General features: G+C 40.6%; 1 protein-coding gene across 2 annotated transcripts; it reads left to right on the top strand.

Annotated features, from left to right (window-relative positions):
• MMD (monocyte to macrophage differentiation associated) lies at positions 1 to 27,516 on the top strand. 2 transcript variants are annotated; one of them, XM_027087117.1, is made up of 7 exons: positions 1 to 301; positions 7,792 to 7,873; positions 11,975 to 12,135; positions 15,836 to 15,910; positions 17,530 to 17,631; positions 19,821 to 19,890; positions 25,599 to 27,516. In XM_027087117.1, the coding sequence occupies exons 1-7, from the start codon at positions 276 to 278 to the stop codon at positions 25,797 to 25,799; spliced, it is 717 nt and encodes a 238-aa protein (XP_026942918.1). In that variant the 5' UTR covers positions 1 to 275; the 3' UTR covers positions 25,800 to 27,516. The 2 variants fall into 2 exon arrangements, with proteins under 2 accessions (XP_026942918.1, XP_026942919.1); XM_027087118.1 differs by lacking the exon at positions 15,836 to 15,910 and having other exon boundaries at positions 36 to 301; positions 25,599 to 27,515.
• Positions 27,517 to 27,605: the final 89 nt, after the last annotated feature.

The following is a 27,605-nucleotide window of genomic DNA, read 5'->3' as shown; positions in this document are numbered from 1 at the left end:
GGGCGGGGCGCGGGCGACAGTGGGTGGAGGAGCCGGGAGGCTGGAGGCGGGAGGCACCGGGGCCGTTTAAGCGGCTTCCCTCCCGCCCCCAGCCGCCAGGTCTGGCTCCGGCCCTGTCCCGACCCCCGGCCTGGCCCACTCCGACCCTGCCTGGCCGAGTGGTCCGCCGGGCACGCGGCGGCCTCCGGAGCAGCCCAAGCCCATGAGGGCCGCGCGCCCGGCCGCCGGCGCTGACGATACCGAGCTCCTGGCCCACGAGGAGGAGCAGAGGATCAATGCGGTTCCAGAACCGATTCCAGCGGTGAGAGGGATGGCGCCCCCGCCCCGCCGCCCGTGCCGGGACCGGGTCCTGGATCCCGCCTCCTCCCGCGTGGGTCCCGGCTCCTCACTTGGGTCCATCCCCTGTGGATCCCGCGCCTCGGCCGGGGACCGGCTCCCGGGGGATTCCCCTCCCTGCTGTCCCTGGGTGATCCCCTTCCTCCAAAGACCAGGATCTCGTGCCTGTCCCGGGTCCCCCTCGCGATCTGCGAACCTCGGATTCCCAGACCTCGGACCACGAGCCTGCCCTTCTCCCGCGGTATCCCATTGCTCACCCGGCTTCACCCCATCCAGGCGGGGCTCTTGCTTGATCTGAGGACCCGAACCCCAGCCGCAGGCGCTGCCCCCGAGTCTTCCGACCCCAGCTTTGCCCTCCATCCCTTACCGGGAGCTTGGAGGGCTCCCGGTGCGGGCGGAACCGGGGCCCATTCGTTGCTGCGCCCTGCAGCGAGAGTTGTGGTAAAGCGGGGGTGCTGGCCGTTTTAGGTGCTTTGTCTTTGAACGGCCGTAGCAACGGGGAAACTGAGGCAGGCTCTGCTGGTTTAGTCTTGCCTGGCCAAGTCCGGGCCCTGAGGGTACTCAGGCTTAGAGTCCCTGGGCGCCGCGAAGGGGCAAGTTAGCGTCCGGGTGGTGAGACCTGCTGTTGAGGAGCCGGTGTTAGGAAACGAGGAGGAGGAACCGAGGAGGCACCACCGGAAGGCTGGCCGGCTGCCCTTTCGCTGGAGAGCCGATGGTAACGCCGGCCTGGGGAGGTACCGTGGCCTTAATCCCGACCCCGGGTGTCTGCCATCTAGCAATGGATGGAGGCTGGCCATAGTTCCGAGAGGAAGCTCTGGGCTTTTTTTTCTAATCGCCTTCGTTTAAGCGGGTGAAAGTTCACCTCTCCTGTGTTGTGGTAACTCTCCATCCCTTTGTCTGAATCAGGCAGCCGTCCCCATTCCCAGACCTTCACCCTGAGCAGGCTAGCTTAGTGTGCAGTGACAGGGGGAATTTGAAAAAAGACAAAGAATGCATGAAGTCTTCCAAGGAGGTTATTGTTGAGATTTTAGGCACTGCTTTTTATTTCAAGATTTTAAAGTGCACTTTTTTTTTTCTTTCCAACTTCCTAATCCCTTGACGCCCCCTCTCCCATTCTGATCTTATTCCTCCTCCAGTCCCACAGGGTAAGGAGTGAAATATTCACAGGGAGGGTTGTGGTGGATTGTGCCATCAGAAGGGTGATCAGTTTGAAGACTTGGATTAACTTCCGAATATTGCTCATCACTCAGGGTGTTGAATGCCTGGCAGTATTCCCCTAGTGGGATATCATATCAGTACTTCTAAAGGCAAAACGAAACCATGGTGTTCTGGCTTGAGAACATGAAGTCAGCCATGAGGACTGGAGGGGCTTTAAGGGAGGATGTAACACAGGTTCAGTAATGGTTGGCAAAGCTCTGTGCATGTGGTTTGTTTGATTTGGTCTTACTTCTCTGCACATCTCTGCTCTTCCTGTTTTCAGAGAACAGTGGCAATATTCTGTGAAATTACTGGTTTTTGTTAGATTAAGAGTTGTATTTCTTTTCTATCCTTTCAGTTCTTCTCTAGAAAGAAGAAAAAGAAAAGGAACCCGTTTTATTGGTTGTCGCACAAACATTAAAAGTGTAAAGAGAAATGAAAAACAAACAAACCTTATTTAGGACACTACCATTTCAGCTGATGGAACTTTTTTTTTTAATAAATTTATTTGTTTATTTATTTTTGGCTGCGTAGGGTCTTCGTTGATGCGCGTGGGCTTTCTCTAGTTGCAGCGAACGGGGGCTACTCTTCATTGTGGTGCACAGGCTTCTCGTTGTGGTGGCTTCTCTTGTTGGAGAGCATGGGCTCTAGGCATGCGGGCTTCAGTAGTTGTGGCACGTGATCTCAGTAGTTGTGGCTCACGGGCTCTAGAGCACAGGCTCAGTAGTTGTGGCACATGGGCTTTGTTGCTCTGTGGCATGTGGGATCTTCCTGGACCAGGGCTACAGCCCGTGTCCCCTGCATTGGCAAGTGGATTCTTAACCACTGTGCCACCAGGGAAGACCTGAACTTTTCTTTTTGCTGGACGCTAATCTATCCAGTCCTTATTATCACAGTTGTAAGGTGATTTTGCGCTCTACTTCATTCATTTAAAAATGAAAAACTACAGGCGTTTTCTTTTAGTGCAGCATAGACATTGTAATTTTCTCAGCGGCTGCACAATATCAATGGATATTTAACAGTTATTTTCTTGATGACATCTAGAACTACCCCGATTTTCTTTGAACAATGAATGATCCCATAATTTCTTGTTTTTCTGTATTATAGGCTAAAATGGAAAGATATTTCTAAGAGTCAATTTGAACTTAGAAATAAAGCCTGCCAATAAAAAGTAATATAACAAAAAAAATCATGGTTTTTGTGGTTCATACATTGACATGTTGAGAGTACTGTTCTGCATCTCTTAAAAACTGTGTTTATTATACATCTTTTGAGCATTCAGGAGAGATACAAGTAGGTAAATGACAGAGGAACTAGAAAGAGGAATACACTATCTTTGAACCCATGTGTTCCTTCTGGTAGATTTACCAGGACTCCATTGACGAGCATTTGACTGCAATAAAAACATTTCATTAGGCCATAGTTTGTGGCTATGTCTAAATTATAAGAAAACCTGAACACCTTGCTGGTTTGTTCATAATGGAAACTTGGCGGTCACTGTGGCTTTGGATCAACTTCCAGAGTTCTGACATATCTGTGGAGGAGGGCTGTAGGGATGCCTAGCCCAGTGTAATAAGTGGAGGGCTTTATGCAGGCATGGCTTCTCAAAAAGCTTAGGATGTGAAAAACCCCAGTGGGACACCTTTTATCTTTTGTGCTTTAACCCTTCCACACTTGATTCCACCACCCCTCCACACAGAGTCATTCTCTCCCTTTCACAGCATCTCTGACTGATTAGAATACCTGCTGGCATTTATTAAGTACCTACTGGTGCCAGGCAGTAGCTGGGTATTTGTAGATTACTCATCTCATCCTCAACTGTAACCCTAGGAGGCAAATTTTATACCCATTTAATAGAAGAACAAATAGGGTTAGAGAATAAAAGTGAGCTTGCCATCATCACACAGCAAGGAAGGGGCACACTGAAGGGTTCAATATCATGTCCCTCTCCACCACCCATGCAGCCATTCACCTCTGTCTCCCCGCCCACATCACAACATCTGTGTGACAGCGCAGAGGCCTAGGACCCAGAGCTTCTAATGTATCTTATTGGTATCTTACTGGTGCATGCTCATTTCTCCAGCCTGGCAACCAAAAATCCAAGGAAAAGGATGCTCCTTTCCTTAACCCCAGCCTCCTGACCACTGGTTAGCTTCAAATTGAATATGTGGCAAAGCATATAATTCTAAAGCATTAGAAGTCTTCCAGGACTGCCTATTGCCTTTTTTTGTTTGTTTGTTTGTTTTTTGGCGTGTTCTCAGAGCATTGAATCATAGGCATGGGGTAGTCTCCTTATATGTGCCATTTCCCTTATTTAAGTTAAATGTATCCCACCACTATCACTACCTCTGGCAGCAGACACTTTTCCTAAACATCATGCTTATTCACATAGGGAAGCTAATTAGTAAGGTTGTGCACAGGGGTCAGCTTATGTTGCCCCATCAAGTGATGTTGAAGGAGCCCTTGGAATGTCCATGGTATTGGCCTTTGAGAATTTTATTTTCACGAGATTGAGGATTCTCTTTGCCCTAAGACTGCCTGTTTTTCTTTGTTGCATACAGAATCCCCAGTGAAACTAATTGACGAGTGGATCTTTCTCGGGTAGGATAAAATACTTCAGCAGCAGGCAGAATGTCTGTCTTTCTATTCATTCATTCAGCACTTATTTATTAAGCTCCAGCAATAAGCTGGGCCTTGTGTTTGGAACTGGAAATGAAATGGTGGACAAGATGGCCTTCATGGAATTCACATTACAGTGAATAAAATAAAATATAAACAAGTAAATAAATAAAATAAATAAATAAAGAAAGAAAGAAAGAAAGAAAGAAAGAAAGAAAAAATAAACAAGTTCAAAAAGTCCAATTCTTACTAATTATGATAAGGGCTCTGGTGGAGTGAGGAGGGCTGAAGTGATACTTTAGGTAGGATGGTCAGGGAAACCTCTCTAAGGAGGTTACATTTGAGATGAGTTTGACCGGTGAGAGGAGAGCTGGGCATTCTGGAGAAGAATGTTCTAGTTAGAAGTAAACAGCAAACACAGACACCCTGAGGCAGATAAGACCTGGGTGGTTTGAGGAGCAGAAAGGATGCGGTTGGTTGGAGGCAGAGAGTGAGAGGAAGGTAGCACCAGGCTGGAGAAGTGGGTGAGGGCTTGTGGCCTGCGGAGGATGCAGTGTTATCCCAAGCACTTTGGGAAGCCAGACAGATTTTAAGCTCTGCTTAGTGTTTGATGTGATCTGGTGCTGATAGACTTGTGGCTGCTGAGTAAAGAAGAGAGCCCATGTGTGGGCAGGCAGGGAGACCAGAGACTTTGTATGTTTACAGACCAGAGGTGTCGGTGTCTTGATTTAAGGTAGGGTCTTTGGAACTGTAGAGAGCGGAACTGATTTGGAATATATTTTGAAGGTAACATTGATGGCGCTTGCATGTGGAGTATGGGGAACACAGAGGAATCAAGGACAACTTCTGAGATTTGATCTTAGGCCTCTGAGATCTGCTGGTGGGTTGCAGATTTACCTTCGGAAGGCCACTGCTTTGGGCTAAATTAAAAGTGTGCTAAGGAGTGTCCCCAGGTCCCTCTCTCCATAGTTTTGAAATTCTATCACCGGGAGAGCATGAGGACACTGGGCCAGGGGAAGTGGAGAGAGTGTTGAAAGAGAAAGTGAGGGGATGAATGAACAAAACCTCGTCAACTAAAAACTTTAATCACCTTCCCTCAAACCCTCTGAAGCTGGCTGGATGCTGTCTTCTAGCACTGGATAACCATTAGGGTGGCTTTGCTTTAAGTAGAGGTGTCTTCCATAAGTGGATGCTATTTCCCATAACTCTTGATAACCTTCCTCATTCTTTTTGGGGGGAAGAGAATAGGCTCAGTGTGTGGGAGTTTATTTGCATTTTACATCTGCTTTTCCATTTAGGTCTTGGGCGACTAATTTCTTCATAGTGATTTCTGCAGGAGGCCTTGTTGGAGGCTTGATTGTACCCTGGCAGATCAGAGAGAAATGGAAAAATGCATTGTAAATTTCCCGGCAGAACCATGTGCTGTCCCATGGGGCCCCAGGCAGTGATCTGTGCCTGGAATACTTGCTCTTCCCTTTCTGTATTGCAGGAATCTTGGCCCTGCCCTTAAGGAGAAACTACCTTAAGTCACATGGGTGGGATATTTTTCTCTGCAACTTCTGAGTTTATTTTTAACCTGAGTGATTCCAGGTGGGCAGGAACTAAGCTGTCAAAAACATGGCCACCGAGTTTCTCTGTTTTTAGGAGAAAATTTGAAAGTCTATCCCTGTCACTGTGTAATAGCCTGACTATTTTTAGATTGGGCTGCCAGAGATATAAATTGCTATTTTAGTTTGCAGCCTGTGGTGGGTAGTCAAACCCTACCTACTGTACCCTGCACAGAGTGCTCACAGTTTAATCTACCTTCAACCATCCCGGAGCCTTGCTCTTTACCCTTTACAATTCCTAATAGGATATGCTACTTATAGCCCTGTCGTTATGTCTCAGGCTAATGATTTGGTAGATCCTTGAATGCTAGGGACACTTTTAAATCATCCTTCCCAAGAGTGTAATTATTTTCCTTTTTACTAATAACTGCCGTATAGCAACACTCTCGTTCCTTAGGAAATTTAGTAAAATTATTTAAAGGATTGTCAGGGGAGAAAAGATTTATTTATCTATGTGTGAGAATAGCTTGGAATAATTCTGAAGCTGTTAACTGCACATTTCTCTTAAACAGTTTCCAAGCCATCTGGTGAATTCCATTCCATATGTGTATATTTTGCATGCTAGTTAGATAGCTACCCATTGGTGGTCCAAGTAAGGTATCTTAAAGGTCCCAAATCCATTTCCTAGTGGATCTGCCACTTGAACTCTCTATGTTGGGTTAGCAGGGACTGCCACTTTATTTATTTGCTCTAGGGATAACCGGCCCTTCTTAATTCAGGGAGAAAGTGTTGGCTAGTCTTTTCTTAAAGTGAGCACTGTTTGGAATCGCTTGACCATGTGTTTTAGTCAGTTTTTGGCAACCTGGCTGTGCCATTTGGTTTAGCCTGGTACCATTTTTTCATCATGTTAATTAATAAGGTGTGACTACTGACTAGTGACGGAATCTCCTCCCCCTACCCCCTTAACCTAGCTCAAGCAAAAAGCTACTTTATTGTGCAAAGCCTGTTGACATCTTGCATGCCCCAAGCACAGGAATGCTGCTTGAATGCTGAGACCTGAATGCCATCATGGCTGTCTTACCTCCATTATTTCTCTGCATCTGCTTCTTTCAGGCAGCTGCCTTTTTATCTTCCTGAGTTTACATCTCCCTCCTTCTAAAGAACACACAGACTAAACCAGAATCCCTCATGAAACATGGCATGGGTATGAATTGGGGCTGGGGGGATCCTCACCCACACACTGAAATAGAAGAAGGCTGTTTATCTCTTCCTGTCCGATGGTATTTGTGCTTTTCACTGCTTTGCTGGTTGCCACAAAATTAGCCCAGAGGGGATATGGAATATGGGTGTATGTCTATATGTGTAACAGATTTTGATATTTAGATACATACACATGTGTTTATGAATTTTATAGCCAGTGTATCTGGTGCTAGTCACATATTTAGATTTTGAAGGAAACTTTTAATTCAGGAAGAATGCAGGTGAAAACGTACCTCTTGTTTCAGGTGCCAGGAGGCAGCCAGGTATCATTTATTTAAGCTGTCTGGTGCCAGAACAAGTAATGCAATAGACGGAAACTAGTTCAACAGGCCTGCCAATCATGGGATGGAGGCTTTAAAGATCTACATATATAAGCTTTATACATTTTGAGAGAAGAAATAGAAACCTTTCAAATACACTGAATTTGCATTAAATGGTGGTTTCTGGTATTTGTTAACTTTAGAAAAATGACCTTTTTTTTTTTTTTTCTGTTAAGATTTAAGATTTGGTTGTACCATTTTTTTATTTTTAATTTTTTTTACTGTGGGGGTACCAGTTGTGGATATGGTTTTTGTTTGTTTTTGGTAGGTAGAAAGTTTTTCTTCTAAATGAACTGAAAGAATACTTAATCCAGTAAACTAGGGCATTCGCTTTAGGATTATGGCTGTTGGCTCAGTTTACACCTGTTTAGTGGCTTTGGTTTTGATCCCGTAACTAGGTATTTCCAGCAGCCACCTCTTCAGTTAGAATAGACCAAACAACCACTGACAAGCTTCACCATTGTTCTTTACACGCTCTGAGCTTTTCTCACGTGATGTCTTTGTCTCTACAGGTTCATGAACCACCGGGCCCCAGCCAATGGCCGCTACAAACCAACTTGTTATGAACATGCTGCTAACTGTTACACACATGCAGTGAGTATGAGTTTTCTGCCTTTTCCATCCTTCCCAAAGGGCTTTGGTGGGAGGAAGGGGCAATCATCTCTGTTAACCTCAGCCCCGTTAGTCGGGTGTACCCACCTCTGTGACCTTACCTGCCAAAGTGTCAGTGCTAGGTCATGTCACCAGAAACTGTGAGCATGTCAGACACTTTGAGTGCTCCGATTACAGTCAGCTCTGTCTATCCTGGACTTGCTTTCTCAGACAAGATTGTCTTTGAAAGAATAATAATAGTAAGTACCTTAGTTATAAAAAAAAAAGACAAAGAAAACTATGAAGACTGTCGCCCCTGGAATGAAATGAATCACCTTTTCAAGACAGTCAGAGTGTTTATTGGCAAGAAGAATTCACCATTTGTTGACAAAGGTGGTTTTTTTCCCTGAGTGATCCCCTAAAACAGGTAGCCACATCCTCTCCATCTCCACTGTGGTCCTTGCTTCTCAGAGCAGATGTTAGTCCATATTGTAGAAGAAAAGTTCGATTTAATCCCTAAATTCTTAATTTTTTTGATAGTAGAAGAAAAAGCTGATTTAATCCCTAAATTCCTAATTTTTTTCTTCCTTATAAAAACAAAACATATTCATTATAAGAAACATAGAAAATACTGAAGAATATATGAGAAAAACAGAACTACCTAGAAATAAATTGCTAACACTTGGATGCATTTCTTCTTTTTGTCTGTGGTGTTTGTAAATGTGTGTATTTTCATAGTTTTCCTATTAAGTTCATTTTGTTGGCATTTTCTTGTGTCATATAAATTTCCTTTTATCTATGATTTCATTATTCCCTTTGAAAGTTGTATTTAGTGAGACTTTTGAGGGGAAAGTGGTGGCTGGTATATAGTCTGAAGACAAGAAATAGAGAAGGAGACCAATTTATTCCTTTAGTGAAGTGTTAGAACAGGCTAATTAATTATTTTAGACAGTGTTAGTACAATGTGTAGGTTATATACATATGTTATTAGAATAAAACTTGCTTGAATTCAAGTTGTGCCTTTTCATTTCTTGAACCCTTCTTCAAAGAATAGTCAGTATTTCTATAAAGAGGTCATGATACCAAATAAACCTGAAATAAGCTAGTTTTTGGTGGATTTCTTTGTAATCTAATAGAACAATGCTGTTTAGTCATTACTTAGCAGAAATCAAACTTTATAAAGTATCAGTTTTATGTATTGTAATAGTGGAATTCAAATACTACTTGGTAATACTGAAACGTTATTCTCATCACTGTCCTTTTTCTTTAGGTGCTCAAAAGATTTTTATTTAAATAATTAATATGCTGAAATCTTACTAAATGTTTTTTCTTTAGAAGAAAGTTTGTACCTGACATGCCTGCCCTGGATTCCGTAAAAGGGCTTCAATAATGAAATTTGGAGTAACCTCACTAGTGGACAGTCTCCCTGGACCCATGGTTTGGATTCTCAGGGCAGGAAGGATTTAGTGGAATTCTCTAGCCTTGAGCTGACCCCTGTCTTTGCATTAGTGAACGCTTTGTGAAGTGAGCTTCACAACACCAGAGGGTCAAAATGTTTAGAGTCCAAACTTGGTTTTAAAGAAAAAACAGCCTAATTTGATTGTCAACTATACTTGCCTGGATATCCATCTTTTATTCTTTTTTTTTAATTGAAGTATAAATATAATATTTACAATATTATGTCAGTTTTAGGTGTACAGCAAAGTGATTCAGTTTTTTATATATATATATACACACACACACACACACACACACACACACACACACACACATATTTTTCAGATTGTTTTCCATTATAGGTTATTACAAAATATTGAATATAGTTCCCTGTGCTATACAGTGAGTGCTTGCTGCTTATCTATTTTATATATAGTAGTGTGTATGTGTTAATCCCATACTGCTCATTTATCCCCCACTCCCTTTCCCCTTTGGGAACCATAAGTTTCTATATCTGTGTCTGTTTCTGTTTTGTATATAGATTCATTTATATTATTTTTTAGATTTCACGTATAAGTGATATCATGTATTTGTCTTTCTCTGACTTACTTCACTTAGTATGATAATCTCTAGGTCTATCCACGTTGCTGCAAATTGTCAATATTTCATGCTTTTTTAGGCTGAGTAATAGTCCATTGTGTGTGTGTGTGTGTGTGTGTGTGTGTGTATAATATATATATCCATTCATCTGTTGATGGGCATTTGGTTTGTTTCCATCTTTTATTCTTAACTAAATGTCTGATGAATCTAACAGAGATTAAAGTTACTTCTGAAGTTAATTGTCCACAGGCCCCTAAGAAAATGTAGGGTGTGTGTATTTAAATCTAGGTCAGCATTAGGATATAAAGAATATAAAAGTTTGAATAACAGTTTATATGTCCTGTTCCTTCACTTATTGTTCCAATGTACATCCACCATTTTATGGATATGCCTTTACCAACTGCAAAACACTGATAAAAGTTATAAAAATAGTGCTCTGATAGTTTTTATAATACTGACCAATAAAAGCAACCAATGAGGGACTTCCCTGGTGGTGCATTGGTTAAGACTCCACACTCCCAATGCAGGGAGCCCAGGTTCAATCCCTGGTCGGGGAACTAAGATCCCATATACCACAACTAAAGTCTTCGCGCTGCAGTGAAGACCCAGTGCAGCCAAAATAAATAAATAAATAATAAATTTAAAATAAAAATAAATAAATAAAGCAACCAATGAAATGCTTATTATTTAGCATAATGTTGAGCATTTAAATATAATGGTTTGGCTGTTGAGATGCACAGCTCACCTTTAAGAAGAATATTTGCTTGAGATAGACCTGAATAATCCCTTTGTTTCTCTCTTCTGGATTGTCACAAGGAACACTTGTAGAAACCAAAGTTAAGGAAAAACCGACAAAACATCCACATTAATTTTTCAGAACAGAAAATGTCATCTTATTAAACTTACTAAACTGTATCCCTGATTTTTGGATTTCAGAGAGCAGTAAAATTTCTAAAACTGACAAAACAAGAAACTTCCATCTAATGTCATCATTTCATTAAAGAGAAGATACTTTAACATGAAAAAAGTAGAAAGGACATAATCTCAAAATTAAATTGTTTTATGAAAAACTTTGTTGTCCTTAATTTTCTTTCTGTTCTGGGCCATTGAATACTTCAGCATTTGAAATTCAGTGCTGATCTCATCTGGGAGATTTAATATTCTGTTTCAAGAGGGAAATAGAAGGTGTTCGAGATAAAAAAAAGATAAGATTGCTAAAGTTTGCGTTCTTTGCCAGGTATGTTTATTCCACTATCTAATAAAGTAGTTTATTTCTTCTGATGATTTCTGTTATTATTAAATGTTTACTAGTCACACTGATATGACTAGACATTGAAATTTGTGTCAATATGTAGTGTAAAATGTGGTGCAGAAAGCAAAGTTCTCTAAGATTCTAGTCTCTTAAAATTATTTGAATAAGTAGGAGTGTATTACTCTTGCCTACATGAAAGGTGCTATTAAAAATGAAATAACCCTTTCACTCTGCAGTAGCTCGGAAATTGGTGGAATGTAGACATCCAAACTAGAAATCAGGACATATGATTTGAACAAATGATTTATTTGAGTGTGGTATGTACATAATAGTTACTGACTTGATTCATTTAGTTACCCTTTGCTGAAATATTGGGATTTCAGTAGCACATGGTGGAAACAGGAAAGAATATTTAAAGATCAAGACCTCCCAGGGAAATCTGGGTACATGCTTGCCATTTGAATATTTTAAGTGCCTACCTTAAATCACATTAGAGAATAGGATGAAACATGTTCTTAACTAACGAAATTAGGATAGAGGACATTTGTTTTGCAACAATTGAGTAATGTTTCATTCTTACTGCTTGACTGTGTACCCATTGGTGGACACAAGTCCTGGGCCCTAAACAGCAGTACTTGTTTTCAGTGCCATAAACGGACAACTTCATCTGGCTCTCGTTATGATTATCCAGGAAAGGCAAATGTTTGTTTTAAAATGATCTTCCTAAAATTGCCCCTGGTAAACCTATGTATATTTAATAAAGTTCTCAATTCAGTGTTTTGCTGAATATTTACTTTTCTTTCCCTTTCTCTCAGTTCCTCATTGTTCCAGCCATTGTGGGCAGTGCCCTCCTCCACCGGCTGTCTGATGACTGCTGGGAAAAGATAACAGCATGGATTTATGGAATGGGCCTCTGTGCCCTCTTCATTGTTTCCACAGTATTTCACATCGTATCATGGAAAAAGAGCCACTTAAGGTACAGTGGATAGTACGCTGTTTCAACAGGTCACTCACAATAGTTGGCTCAGGTTAGCCTCTCACGCTGGCATGCTTTGGTCAGGTGAGGCAAAGAGTGCACATTTTCCTGCCTGGTAGAGTCTAATGCTGTCCCAACATTCAGGAAATTTCCTATGGATTGGACAGAATTTGAGCACCCCTATCTGTGTCTTAAGAAAGCAGGTCTTTACTCGGAAACCGAGCAAAACCACATTGCTTCCCCAGGACTTACAATGTACAGTCCTGACACCTGTTTTCCAGTGTGTCAGCACACTAAGGATGAGCATGGCAGCTGCAGGGTGATGACCAGTACTCTGGACTTGCAGTCACCAGTTGGGCTTTGAGTCCAAGCCCTGCCACTTAGTCTCGTGTAGCCTCAGTTTCTTCATCACTAAAATGAGAATGGTAATGCCCGACTGGCGGGCTGTTGTGATAGGTGAATGAGATGATGCATGTGAGAATGACTGGAAAATTACAAATCACTACAGCTGTACTACAGGTATATTACAGCTCGGGTTTACTGTTTTGCAAAGTTCAGCTTTCAGAATTAGGTCCCGTGCATCTACTCAAACAAAATTCACATATGTTGCTACAGTTAGCTGTCAAGCACTTTCCAAACAATATTGTGATCCCTAGCCTCCCAGTGAGGACATAAAAGCATTCATCCTTTGAGTGAAGGGTTAATTTGGGTGATACAAAGGTAGCAGCACACCATCTAGTTGCTTATGGAACGGATTCTGCACAACCCAAAAGGACAAAGTTTCTTCTCAAAAAGGAGGACTCAGAACAGACTTAGAGTGATTTAATGTAATATTAGAAGATAACTTTTGGGGGCTGCCCTGGTGGTGCAGTGGTTAAGAATCCTGCCTGCCAATGCAGGGGACACAGGTTCGAGCCCTGGTCCAGGAAGATCCCACATGCCACAGAGCAACTAAGCCCGTGCACCACAACTACTGAGCCTGTACTCTAGAGCCCATGAGCCACAACTACTGAAGCCCACGCGCCTAGAGCCCGTGCTGCGCAACAAGAGAAGCCACCGCAATGAGAAGCCCGCGCACCACAACGAAGAGTAGCCCCCGCTCACTGCAACTAGAGAAAAGCCTGTGTGCAGCAACGAAGACCCAACACAGACAAAAAATAAATAAATAAAATTAAAAAACAAGGTAACTTTTGGTTTTATAGATAGAATGTTCAAAAAAATCTCGTTATTCAAACAATCTAATATTAAAAAGATATGCTTTATTTAAGAGCAGGATTTGGGATTCATATGATGATTACTGGTTTCCTCATATGTAACATCAGACTTTTAGAGCTAGAAAGATCCTTAGGGAACATCTGATCCAAACCCCATAATTTTCTCCTGGGGAAACTGAGACTCGGTGATTCCAGCAGAATCTGATCATCATCCCAGGATCTCTGACTCCCAGTCCTGAGGTTTATTTCCACTGCACCCTTTACAGTATTGCTTCTAGTTGGCAGTCTGCTACCTTTGCCTGTAAGCTGACAGTTCCCAGGGCTTAACATAAAACCACAGCATTGAATCACGAGGGAGCTCTGGTACACACTCAAAAGCAAGCCTCAGAAGTACTTGTCCTGGCTCTTCAGGGTGCACTGTTGCAGAGCCCAGAGGCAGGAGCACTTCATTATCTTCTTGGCACGATCCAGTGCTTGTGGTTCCCTTGGCTGACTTGGCTTTGCTGTCTAGATAGCTGAATCAAAGAGTTGTAGGTACCTGCTTCGTTATTCAGGGCCTCCCTGCCAGGGCCTGAGAAGATGTAATAGAAATCAGTCTCTCTTGAACCTTGAAGTAGCACTGCTAGAATCATAAGCCACATGTGGATTTTTGCTCTGAATTAATTCTTTAAAATATCCTAAGTATAGCCTTAATTTAAGTAAAAGAGGGAAGGGGACAAGCATTTATTGAGTACCTACTATGTGCTAGGTGCTGTGCTAAATGCATGGCTACATCGTCTCATTTAATGTTCATACGCACTCTGTGATAGAGATGATATTACTTCTGCTTCACCCTTGAGGAGAGTGAGGGTCAGAGATGGGTGGTGGGTCTTGAATAAAACTGCACGCTTGACTTTACCTGCTGCAACAGTGCATAACAGTCTAGAAAGCAGAATTAGAAAGACCCCAGACCTGGCTTGGAATCACAGTCATCCAAGGAGTTATTCTTCTCTTCCCTGCATCTTCTACCACATCTTCTAGCCCTTTTAAATCAGGATCTTCTGGACTGGAGTTTGCGCCTGTATTTTATAAGCTCCCCAGGCGATTCTGCAAGGCAGTCAAGTTTGAGAAACATTAATCTAGTGTTTGCTTTTTTACACCTAAATTATTTTCACTTCCTCACTAACATGTGACTAGCACTAACAGTGACTAAAACATCCTCAGCCTGCTTTGGTCGACACAGAGTGTGTGATGAGGCAAAATCTAATACTTGTGCGCCACCAAACCACAGCTACTACCCCTTGGACTGAAAATGGATTCAAGACAATGCAATGCATTTGTACTTTTAAATTACCTCAGGAACTTCCCTAGCAGTCCAGTGGTTAACACTCTGCGCTTCCACTGCAGGGGGCGCAGGTTTGATCCCTGGTCAGGGAGCTAAGATCCCGCACGCTGTACGGTGTGGCCAAAAATTTATAAATAAATAAATAACCTCAATAAAGGGTGGATTCTGTCTAATCCGTTTTGTGAATAGACCTCAATGAGCCAAATCTTTGTACATTTCCTGACTCTTCAGTTTTAGAAGGAAAAACTTGGTTAGAAGCCCAGGTCGCGGGGCTTCCCCATTGGCACAGTGGATAAGAATCCGCCTGCCAATGCAGGGGACATGAGTTCGATCCCTGGTCCGGGAAGATCCCACATGCCACGGAGCAACTAAGCCCGTGTGCCACAACTACTGAGCCTGGGCTCTAGAGCCCGTGAGCCACAGCTACTAAGGCTTGTGCACCTAGAGCCCGTGCTCCACAACGAAAAGCCACTGCAGTGAGAAACCTGTGCACCGCAACGAAGAGTAGCCCCCGCTCACTGCAACTAGAGAAAGTCTGCATGCAGCAACAAAAGCCCAATGCAGCCAAAAATAAATAAGTTTGTTAAAACAAAAAAAGGAGCAGCAGCCCAGGTGGCTACCCTCTTGACAGCAAATGAGCGTTTTTTTTTTTTTTTTCCTGGTTTGTGTTATTGCTGTTCCTAAATTAGTTTCTAAATTTGCTTTATTGCAGCTTACTGTCTACACTAAGATTTGGAGTAAAAGCTGCTTCTAAGACATTCTAAAAAGAATGTGGCTTTGGGGAGTATTTACTGAGCCTTCATGATTTTGTGCCCTGCACTATGATAGGGGTTGAGAGGTGGTCTACCCTCAAGGAATTTCATTTTCCTATTAGATAGGATCTAAAAAAAATAGAAAATATCAGAAAAGACAGATTTCGAGTTCCTGATTATTGTGGGGTTCTTACATGGAGAGGAGCTATGGTATATGCGATCTTAAAAATAATACAGAGCTTTTACTTGTGGCTCCATATTAAAAATAGCTGTGCAGCTTTGAAGGCCAAGTTACAAATGCCATGAGAACCAAGAACGAGAGTGGCAGTTGTGACATAGTGGAGTGATAACCCCTACTTTCAGTTGTAAAATTTTCTGAAAACTCTAACTTGTTCCCCCCCCCCCCACAGGACAGTGGAGCATTGCTTTCACATGTGTGATAGGATGGTTATCTATTTCTTCATTGCTGCATCTTACGCCCCATGGTAAGATACAGTCTTTATATTTTTGAAGATAGTGTTTTTATGAGAGAATTCTCGGTCCTCCTTCCCTTCCTTCTTCCTATCCCTGCTCCCCGGTTCCCCCATCCCAACACACATACATGCTTTTTTTTCTTTCCCATTTTGATTTACTTGGGTCAGATTGCAGATTTTAAGGGGAGAATGTTACTGCCATTCAGAATACATATCTGGCACTGGATTGTTTGAGAGAAGTGCTGCTAAGTTGTATGTAGGCAGCACGCTCACCTTTGAAATATATTACCTTTGCCTTCCATATTCTTTCTATATGCTTCTGCTGCTGCTCAGAATACCTGGACACCTAATTGTTTAAGTAGAAATACTGTAAATACGTACAAAGAAAACAGGTCACTTTTGAAATTTATACTGTTGGTCTTCACAGCACAGTAGCTACTATGTATGGAGTGCATTTCTCATTTCTTTAGCTATATGAATAAGAGAAGTAGTTAGTTAGCTATTTAAAATACCTACTATTCAGTTCAGTGTCCTTGTTCTTCCTGCCTTTTTGGTATAGATCAGATAGAGTCTTTTGCTGCTCTGTAACCCATAATTAAAGAAACATTGATTTTCCTCTATCAAGATATGGTCCAGTTTTAACCACTCAGAAATTCATATTATGCCATCGACTATATATCATTAGAAACAGCAGCCCTCTAGATTCTGACTAATGCAGCATCCATCATTCAAAAGAAACCTAATTATCTGTTGGAGTAAAAAGTAAGTGCTGTCTCTCCCCAGTAACTCTTACTAAATTATAGGTCTGAATCATACTGGAACGAGAATACTTAAAGGCTTTTGTGAAGTATACCTCAATTTAAAATAAGTAAATAAAAATTTTAAATGTAGACTGAGGAATCAAATATTACAGTAGGCAGTTTGTTTGCATGTAGTCTTCGATATGCAGGTGGAACCTTTTCCATTTGGAAATATTAATCTTGTAGTAATAGCCATTCAGAACATTTTATTTTCATATCTATTCTTAATCTGAATTTAGTACAGATGAATTTGCAGCATTTTAAATTCAGGCCTCACAAGAGTCCATGGTTAAATTCTAACCTACAGAGTATCTTCCATAACATGTATTAGGCTAGACCTTCTCATGTTCTCTCTTGGTGGAGAAATTGATAACGGAGACACTTGGTCTGTGTATTAGGTATCCACTGTGTGTATGTGACCTGGTTCAGGGTTTTGTTGCATTCTCAGTCAGCTTTGTAAACAATCTGCTCCCAAATACGTAGTCAGGAACAATAAGGCAAGTAGCCTTTACAGCAGTCTGCCTAATAAGGAAAGTCGGGCATCACAGATGTGCTGGGACTTACTTCTACGTGTCTCCTTTTAGCTGGTTCTATTTTTAAACCACATTGGAACTAATTCTTAGTCTTAAAGCTTGAATGACAATCTTATCCTTGAGTTATTAATTTTATCCCAGTTGCCCAAATACTTCCAACCGCATGTTGACTGCTTTTTCTTTCTGGTCTTGTCCTGGTACCTTCTCTCCCAGTTTTCAAGAGCAGAGGAAAACACAGGTTGTATGAATTCCCTTCATTTATCACTTCTGTTCTTTTTTGTCTTGTTTACATTTTTAGGTTAAATCTCCGTGAACTTGGACCCCTGGCATCTCATATGCGTTGGTTTATCTGGCTCATGGCAGCTGGAGGAACCATTTATGTATTTCTCTACCATGAAAAGTAAGAGAAAATAATTTACATTTGATAGCTTTAAAATTAACTTCCTAAATTTTATCTACATTACAGTATAATTTATATTTGCAGTTCAAAATAGTAGAAATACATAAATAGAATATGTATTGTTTTAACAAATCTTTAAAACCATTTGATATTCATCATTGGTCTACAGATTACTGCAGACAGAAATGAATGGTGGCTGTGTGATATATAGTTGAAGGACAAGGTGCACTTGTCCCTCATCTAAAACTACAGTTTTGGAGTCAGTCAGACCTCATTTCACATCCTCAGGCAGGCTAGTCTTAGCAAACTAGCCTTATCCTCTATGACTTACAGTTACCACATGAGAAAAATAACTGCTTTTCTAAGTTTCTTTGAAGGTTGAAGATAATAGCTATTAAGCCCCCACAGAGCACCTAGTTAGAAACCCAGAGGATGTTCCAACCTAGGACTCCCTGAGAAAGGGGACATTTGGAAGGGCATCTAAACCCTTAGTATCCTCACCATGGGACACACCTTTTTTAACCCGTTATTCATATCTCCTAGTCTTAAGTGTGAAGCAATATAAAAAGAAAACGTATTGAAATTTAGCAGCTTAGTTCTAGAGGAAACCTTCAAGGTTACCTATTTGTGCTTCATGTTTAAAAAATGAGAATGTTGGGCTTCCCTGGTGGCGCAGTGGTTGAGAGTCCGCCTGCCGATGCAGGGGACACGGGTTCGTGCCCCGGTCCGGGAAGATCCCATATGCCGCGGAGCGGCTGGCCCCATGAGCCATGGCCGCTGAGCTTGCGCTACGTAACGGGACAGGCCACAATAGTGAGAGGCCCACGTACCACAAAAAAAAAAAAAAAAAAAAAATGAGAGTGTTTAGTACATGCATCAAATTAGTGACTCATCTGGAATTAGGACCCATGTGTCCTAGTTCCTGTTCCATGGCTCTTTTCATTATTTCACATGCCTGAACTTGAGAAACTCACAACCATGATATAATTGTCATTGGATACACTTTATTAAATTATTTATCTATTGTTTTTGGCAGAATGGCCCTCAGAATTAAACATAACTTGTGTTTGTCACAAAGTAATAAATTGTTTTCTCTTTTCAGAAGAAAGTGGTAGTTTTAGCTAACTTCTCTCTGACTTTGAAATTCACTTAAATGCATTTTTGACCATAATTAGCAATTCTGAGTGGTATTATGCGTTATATATATATCCAAAGGAACAGTTTGCTTCTCAGGCTCAAACCCCTAATTTATATCCTTGGATAAATTAGGAAGTAAAGTAAGACAACCATCTTTTCTCCTATTCAAGACTTTCTAATATAAACCAAACCCACATTCATCCCCAGTTCCCTGATATGATTACTTCATGGTGGACTTTGAGTATAAAACACTAAGAATGAGATGCGAGTCACACTTGGCCATTTGGTTTGGCAGGTGTTACAGAGAACCTAAATGGTGCCACTATACTGTTCTAGGCCCTGCAGACCCAAACATAAACAGAACTTGGTCCCTGCCTTCGAGGAACTTAGAGTCTAGTTTGATTAGGCATAAATATAAGTTGAATTTCAGTACAGTGTGTTTTTTAGCATTTTCAGACTTCTGCACCTAAGGTGATGAGCCTTACAAACTGGGTTTGTACAGATACAAAATTAAGAGACAATCAAAAACACATGCCCTCAAAAAATAAAAAAATACCAAAAAAAAAGTAAAAAAAAGAAAACAAAAAACAATAACAACAAAAAACACATGCCCTTAGTTCCTTAGGGCTCCCATCTCTTTGCCACTGATAAACTGCTCCAAGCTATTCCCTGTGCAGCTTCATAATTTCAGTGTCTTATAACGATGGATTGGAATGGTGATGAAGGCAAACACTCTGGGATTAGAAACAGAAAATGCATGTGAATTGGATTCAATGATAGCTTTTGGCAGAGAACGTTTTGCATGTAGTATGTGGAATTTGATGCCTTATCAGTCCTGAAAGAAATGCTATTTCATTGTTACTCAACTACAGTATTTCAGTTAGAGCCCTAATGGTCTCATACAGGGAAAATACATTTCATTTGAATAGTCAAGAGTTTACATTTGTTTTTCAAAAGAAAAAGGGAAAAACTGGTAAGGAAATAGTCTGAGTGTTGTAGGAATAGATATATTAAATTAACTTAAATTAAATTAACACATTTCTATTCTGCAGGTATAAGGTGGTTGAGCTCTTTTTCTATCTCACAATGGGGTTTTCTCCAGCCTTGGTGGTGACATCAATGGTAAGAAGTTACTTCATAATTTAAGTTATTTCACCTTATTTTCTTTTAAATCACTGTGACTCTTAATATGTCTATAGATACGATCTGAAGCTTTTCTTTCTGAAGTTATGACATGTCCAATAACTAGAGATTCAAAAGAAAAAATATATAAATTACAAAGTGCCACAACTTGTACTACCTACTGTCTGTAGTTTGGAAAAGCTATACATCTAAGTGTGACTCCTTCCATATGATAATCTGCGGCATTTGTTCTTTGGGATAACCCTTCTGTTCACCCCACCTCCACTCCCACCCTTTTCCCAAAGAATTGTGAGATTATTTGAAGGTGGAAATTTCTACTTGGATTACTTAGTGTCTTAACCCTAAATCCATGGTGAGGGTAAATTTTGAGGTTTCTTACAATGAAGAAAATATAAATTAGTGACTTCTTTTTTTTTAGAGCAGAAATTTTTTTTTCTTAATTAATTAATTTATTTCTGGCTGCGTTGGTCTTCGTCGCTGCAAGCGGGCTTTCTCTAGTTGCGGCGAGCGGGGGCTACTCTTCATTGTGGTGTGTGGGCTCCTCATTGTGGTGGCTTCTCTTGTTGTAGAGCACTGGCTCTAGGCGTGCGGGCTTCAATAGTTGTGGCACGCAGGCTCAGTAGTTGTGGCGCACGGGCTTAGTTGCTCCACAGCATGTGGGATCTTCCCAGACCAGGGCTCGAACCCATGTCCCCTGCATTGGCAGGCATATTCTTAACCACTGTGCCATCAGAGAAGTCCCATGACTTCTTAAAACTTAAGAATTGGAAGGACCTCAAAAGGTCATTTGGCTCAACATTTTATTGGATATTTCTCAAATTTCTTCACTCTTACTTTTCCTTTCACTTGGTTTTAAGTCCTATTATTTCTCTTTCTCAGGAAAGTGCTTTTTTTTAAACTTTGCTTGAAATTTTCTTTTGGGGACTTTGATGGGTGAAAGTGTGGCGTTCATTACCTGTAGTAGGCATTTGCACTTATGTGTTTTGTACTCCCATTCAGACTGATTACTGTTGAGACATCAGTTTATCCGTCAATTTAAAACAATAACAAAACAACCTCACGATCCCATCTACTGGTCACTTGTGCCTTTAGCTTATGTTTTCCCAATCCTACACTCTGCATTTTGGGGCACCAGCCACTGTGTGTTTAGTTTGAACTCTCTTCTCAGGCTACAAGGGTCAGAATTGTACCTATAATTTCCTCCTGAGCTCATAGGCAAGTTATAAGAATGTAATTTTGCCATGTATAGTTCTTGCCCTGGTCACAAAAACACCTGTAAGAGGTTTAGGATTTATAGGTTTGCTTATGTTTTTTTAGAGGGTATGTCTTATGAGAATGTATCAAGATATGTTCTTTGAGATATGAGATTTATAATGGCTTTAATAATTACCTCGTAGCAAAAATACATACACTTTAGCTGGTAAAGGCAACAGGGAATAGTGAGGGGAGGGAGAAGAAATGAGAAGATCTTCCTTGAAGGCCATATAGGTAGAGGGCGATTGAAGACACCCAGAGCAAGGTCTGTGTTGATGGGTCACTAATCATTAGAGTGTAAATTCAAGTAAATTCCCTCTGGGTATCCATAAGAGCAAGTTTATCCAGTATTTTTACTAGCCTAAATCTTTCATTGACATTTTCAAGTACAATAGCAAGTGACTAATGTTTATGTTAATCAAACAGGAAAATCCCCACACTTGCCCAGATAGAACTTAGAATCAAGAAGAAAAATACAATTCATATAAAATAAGAAATTACCGTAAAGTTTTACAGTGTCTTTGATTGGGGAAAGTACAGCTTGCTATGGGAGCACATGATAGATTTACCAGAGGAAATGCTATTTAAGCTGATTCAGAAAGACAAATAGGAGCCAAGAGATGGAAGGAGTGATGCAGGTGGTACAGGAAAAGGATACAGCATGAAGGAAGCCCCAGAGATGCGGAGAGCACGAGCATCTGAATATGCATGTATGCATGAGGGGGTGTAATTATGCAGGTAGCACAAGTCTCGTGATAAAGCTGGTGAGCTAGACAGAGACCAGATCAAAAAGAACCACACAGGCCATCTGAAGGAACAAAGGAACGGTACAAGTGATGAAGACTCAAACCTTTGGTGTTCTGGTCAGAATAATGGGTATCGGAATTACCCTTCTACCATAAAGAACTTATAAAAGTGGGAAAAGTATGTGAAACAACTATTTTTTGGTGTTGGACACAGACATATAGGACTATGATCCTTGCGGGGAGAGAAACCAAAAGATGAACTTCACACGCACTGCAGTTTTCTCCCTGGAATGCTTTCCAAACTGCGAAAGAAGATGGAGTCCAAGAGCAGCAGTCTGGGTGGAGGAAACAAATCAGCATTTCACCTCCCGAGCCAGCTGCAGTTTTGGGGCAGGGTACTGGAGAGGAGGGAACTTCACAGAGAAGAGTCTCCAGAAATCTACAAGGGGTTTCCTTGAGTCCTTGCCTGAATACTAAGCTGCATTTGTGCCCTGGCTGAGGATAGCTGTTGGAAGGCTGTGAGATCAGTGGAGATTCCAGAAGGAGCCTAGTACTGGGAGATACCAGAGTTCCAGCCAGCCAGAGCGGGGATACCATGCTGAACAACTTAGGTATTCCATTGACCCTAGCAAGACCACACCTCAGGATAAGAGCTACTCTGGCCCTAGAGTGAGGGCGGCTCTGGCGCTGCCATAACAAAGCCCAGAAACCTCGAAAGGATAAAATTGATCCTTTGGTAAATAAACTGCCTACTGGAACAAACTCCACATTCCTTCGAGGAAGATAACAAAATCTATCCTCTTTAACAACTCAGCATCCATTATCCAAACAAATACTACTAGACAAGCAAGAAGGGCCAAATGGAAATTCTAGATCTGAAAACTATATGTTAAGAAAAAATTTTATTTGGAGGGGTTTAACAACAGATGGGATACTGCAGAAGAAAAGATCAATGAACTTGAAAATAAATAGGCTCAGACTGGGAGAAAATATTTGCTTTCTCTATAAGTATCTGACAAAGGGTATATATCAAATATTGTAGCACTCTAAGTCAATAATAAAAAGCCAATCCTATAAAAATGGGTAAAACACTTGAACAGACACTTTACAAAGAGAAAGAGATACAAGTATCCAGTAAGCCCTTGAAAAACTGCTCAGTGTAACTAGTCATCAGAGAAATCAGGGAAATGAAAATTAAAACCTCAACATGCCACCACTACACACCCTATAGAATAGTTAAAGTTAAATTAAAAAGACTGATGCCACCAAAATCCAGCAAGGATGTGAAATAACTAGAACCCTAATTCATTGTTGGGGAGAGTATAAAATGGTATAACCACTTTGGAAATTTGTTTAGCAGTTTATTATAAAATTAAGTATAAATTTATGACAACAAAAGTGAAAACATGTATCTACAAAAGGACTTGTAAAACAATATAAATGTTAATTTTATTCATGATAGCCCCAAAATGGAAAGGATAAACAAATTATGTTAAATAATTCAATGGAATGCTAAGTAATAGAAAGGAATGAATAACTGAGATACAGTAGCACATGCATGAATCTCAAAAACATTATATTGAGCAAAAAGGAAGCCAGACACAAAAATGTACATACAGTTTAATTCCATTTATGTGAGGTTCTAGAACAGAGAGGCTTAGTCTGTGGTAATAGCAATAAGAACAGTGGTTGCCTTAGTGGAAGGGCAAACCTTATTGTTCACTTAATATCTATGCATTACACTATGTAAATTAATCATCAATTTTTAAAACTCCCCCTCCCCCCAAAAAAGGAATATAAGTTCAGTTCTTGGTTCAAATCCTGATTCTGACACTTAAAAGTTACGTGACCTTGGTAGATTATTTAACCTCTATGTATTCTAGTTTTCTCGTCTGTAAAGTTTGGATAAAAATAGTACCTAAGTTAGGGTTGTGAAGATTAAATGAGCGCTTCAAACAAGTCCTGGTACATAGAAACATAGTAATGACATTGATAATGAAGAAAACATACCTGGTTTTGTTTGTTTTAGGATTAACTATGTTCTGGTTCTTTGAAAGTTGATAAGCAGATGTGGTATCTTGAGGAACTACCTATTAACAGAATGTATGTCAAAACCAACCTGTGTGCTTGGTTTGGTCTCTTGTTTATTGTTTTAGTGGAAGAAGAAGGAGTGGTGTCTTTCGGGGCAGCAACCAGCTGTGTGACTTTGTTCAGGCTACTTCTTTCTCTGGCCTTAGCCTCTTCATCTCTAAATTAAGGAGGTTGTGTTGGATGAGTGAGTCTTCACTAGGGAGTCAGATGCCCCTGTGAGAATCCCATGAAAACCTCAATCCTCTCTAGGAAAATGCCTCTAATAACACATACACAGAGAATTTTGTATAATTAATGGATACTAATTGCTTTATAACCTCTAGGAACTAATAAATGTAGCTGGTGTTTTGTTTTGCTATGTTTTACTTTTTAAATAAAACAAAATCTGACTGATGTGCCATCTTACCAAGGTTAAGAAGTCCAGTATCAGTCAGTTTGGATTGGCTCCTTCCTCACCTTTTGATCTTACGAAAACCACGGTGCTTATGTGAACTTTGAAAATAGGGCTAATCCTCACCCCTGGCCCTGGATCCTCACGCTTGGTTCTTAGCTCGTGTCTGTTGCTGCCACTGCTCTGGCCGAGGCCAATGGGGCCATTCAAGTAGGTGGCTGCACTGGAGCTTCCCCATGTTCCTTGTTGGACTTGGCCACCAGGACCTGCTCCAAGGCTAACAGGGTTACAGCCATCAGTGCCCAGGCCTCTGGGACACCCACACACCTGTCCCCTTCTCAGGTCTTGCCACGACTTGACTTAGGTTTCCACTCACCTTGCAGAACCTGAGACCTTTCTATTCCTGGTCCCCAGAAATCCTGACTTGTTTCTGTGTCAGCTTCTTAAGCTCTGCCTCTGTTCTCTTCCCCTCTCATTCATACAGCCCAGTCTAATCTTGTAGATGGGTCGAGGTCTTTGAAAACCAAGAGTAGCCTATAAATATTCCTTTTTGTGCTAAAGCACACCTGACTGTTAATTTCCTCCTAAGCTAAGAAACTCCCAGGCATAAAGACAAAAAGGCCTGGCAACATCTAGAATGTTAGGAAATATATGGTGCTACATGGTCTCAGATCTCAGAGGTCACTCCTAGCTATGATTTTCTTGTGTCAGCCATAAGGAAGCCATAAGCTCACAGAAGCAGGTGAAGAGTCTGGGAAAAGCGATTAGTGTAGAACAGTGTTTGAGGAGGACAAAGGGAGTGAAAACCAGGCTGAGATGTGGATTATAAATGGAGTGGCATGGGTGTAGGGAAGAAAGCTCCTAAAGAGGAAGATGAAAGCCAAGGATTGTACTTTATTAAAATGAGCTGTTGTTCATTTTAGATGTGATTGCAGTCTGCTTAAACATGGTATAAACGAGCAGAAGGTGCTTCTTTTTCCCATGGGACCTGTAACCTGACTGCTTGGTCAAATCAAGACGGCTGATTCAGAGGGTAACCCAGGTCAATTTAAGTGTAATTCGTGTTTACAGATGAGGATTCTATCTGTTCAGAGCTACTTCATTGTCTAGAAAATCAGGAGACTTAGGGGAAATTGCAGTGATCTCTTTAGCTTGTCATATCAGAATAACATCAAAACCCTTTAATTCTTTTCCTCTGTTGACAGAGTAACACCGATGGACTTCAGGAACTTGCCTGTGGGGGCTTAATTTATTGCCTGGGCGTTGTGTTCTTCAAGAGCGATGGCATCATTCCATTTGCCCATGCCATCTGGCACCTGTTCGTGGCCACGGCAGCTGCAGTGCATTACTATGCCATTTGGAAATATCTTTACCGAAGTCCTACAGACTTTATGCGACATTTATGACCAATCTTTACTAGGTCTCCAAACCAGTATTATTTCAATTATGGCACTTAGGAGCGGGGTAAGAGCTGAAAACTGCACAGAGGGAAAAAAAAAAAAAGAAAAGAAGAAGACAGCTGTACTGACTTTATAACTTTTGAATATAATTACTGTGAAAGTATAAAAGCTGTGTTCTGGAATTTTCCCCCTCACAGCAGATAAATAAGGTAGTGAATTAATTATTCATTCCATTCTGCTATCACTAAGTACTCTGGATAGACTTGGCCAACTGATGTTTACAAACCAGAATTTTGTATTTTAATTTTACAGATTTTACTACATAATTTTTCTAAATTACTAGGTCAGGCTGTAAAAGTCAGTGCAATAACAAAACTTCCTTTTTAAGAGAAAATGGTTTCTATCACTTTCCCATTAGCTGTGTGAAGAATCGTGGACAGAATTTACACTACTTTTTACCATGTTTCATCTTGGCATAACATGGTTATTTTTTAAATAGAAACTTCAGTTTTTTGTAAATTTTTAAAAAATACTTCATTGAAGCGCATTTCTGCAGTTCCTCATTCATGTGAATTTTTGCAGCAAGCTGTCAACATTCCACAAATGAACAAACATTATACCTCTTCTGATAGTTTTATTAAGCATGGAGAAATTGCCAATTTTTAAAAACTACAAGTTTTCCAAAACTCTTCTGCCAGCCTCTGACTCTGAATTCCATGTTGCTTTGGGCTGTATACTTGACCTAGTTTGGTTTCCCAGCAATGGAAAAGTATTTTGATATCATTAACTTTTTCAAAAGGTTCAACTTTTTCTCTATGCCTTTGCCATGTCTTCTTCAGGGTTTTTTTCAACAGCAGATGAGTATCTAGTCTGTACTAAGGGAGTATTGTTGGGTTGGCCATCCACTGAAAACTCCTGAAGAGCATTATGGATTACAGCGAATAGTGGTCATGCCTGTTTGGTGCCCAATGGTTAAGTCATTGTCACTTAGCTTTATATTATCAGTTTGATAGTCATTTTAAATTATGGAACTAGATGCATAAATTCACATTTCTACCTTTTCTTTGCATCTTCTGATACACTTTCCTCTTTTTCATGGAAAAGTATTTAAAGCACTGATTGACAGATAAACTCATGTGTCTGTCGTCCATGGGTTATATCCTGGCTCAGTGGAGTGGTATTTAATATATTGTTTTTGGTTTTCCTTCAATGTCTTATATTAACATATTAGTTGCTTTGTTGGTTAATCTCCTGTTGGTGTTTTAATAAATGAGATAACCTTGCCTTTAGATCAGGTGCTGTTATTGCCTGTTTTCTAGTGATGGGTTTGATCATTGAATTGTTGGTTTGACAATACATTGAATTCAATTCATTGAAATTTTGTACTGAGGTAGCTTTTAAATGAGGGTTTATATTGTGTGTGTATGTTTAGAACTCTTTGACTTTGTTAAATTATGTGGGAATGAAGAACAGAAGAATGGCCTCTTGCTGGTGAATTCTTAAATAGGCAAGGTATCCAGTGATTACACCGACCAGACCACCCCTTCTGCATGATTCTGAACATCTGGATGCCTCTCGTTTTATTGTGTATATTTTATTTTAAATGTATTAACTTTTGTGGATCCATTTAAAGTCTGCTCAAAAGTACCACTGTCAAAACCACTAAAATGTATGTTAAAAAATTGTGCTGTAGACTAAAATAAAATTGTTACTTGGATTTGTTCCACTGTCTCTAAATTAGATGACTGTGAAAATGATAATGCATTTTTGAAAGCCTGAGCTCATCTAACATATGTAATACGTATAGTAGCC

The sequence above is a fragment of the Aethalodelphis obliquidens genome, unplaced genomic scaffold (genome assembly GCF_003676395.1).
Source record: "Aethalodelphis obliquidens isolate GAN/ISIS:26980383/991018 unplaced genomic scaffold, ASM367639v1 scaffold58, whole genome shotgun sequence".
Classification (NCBI taxonomy): Eukaryota; Metazoa; Chordata; class Mammalia; order Artiodactyla; family Delphinidae; genus Aethalodelphis; species Aethalodelphis obliquidens.
Note: the sequence above shows the minus strand (reverse complement) of the source record. Positions and strands in the feature narration are given on the sequence as shown.

What these genes read in the sequence shown, in the direction of transcription:
- MMD (XM_027087117.1), top strand. Translation starts at nt 276, where the DNA reads ATGCGGTTCCAGAACCGATTCCAGCG. An exon ending in TGGAAAAAGAGCCACTTAAG is followed by an intron (nt 12,136 to 15,835) that starts GTACAGTGGATA and finishes CCCCCCCCACAG; the next exon opens with GACAGTGGAGCATTGCTTTC. An exon ending in CCTTGGTGGTGACATCAATG is followed by an intron (nt 19,891 to 25,598) that starts GTAAGAAGTTAC and finishes CTCTGTTGACAG; the next exon opens with AGTAACACCGATGGACTTCA.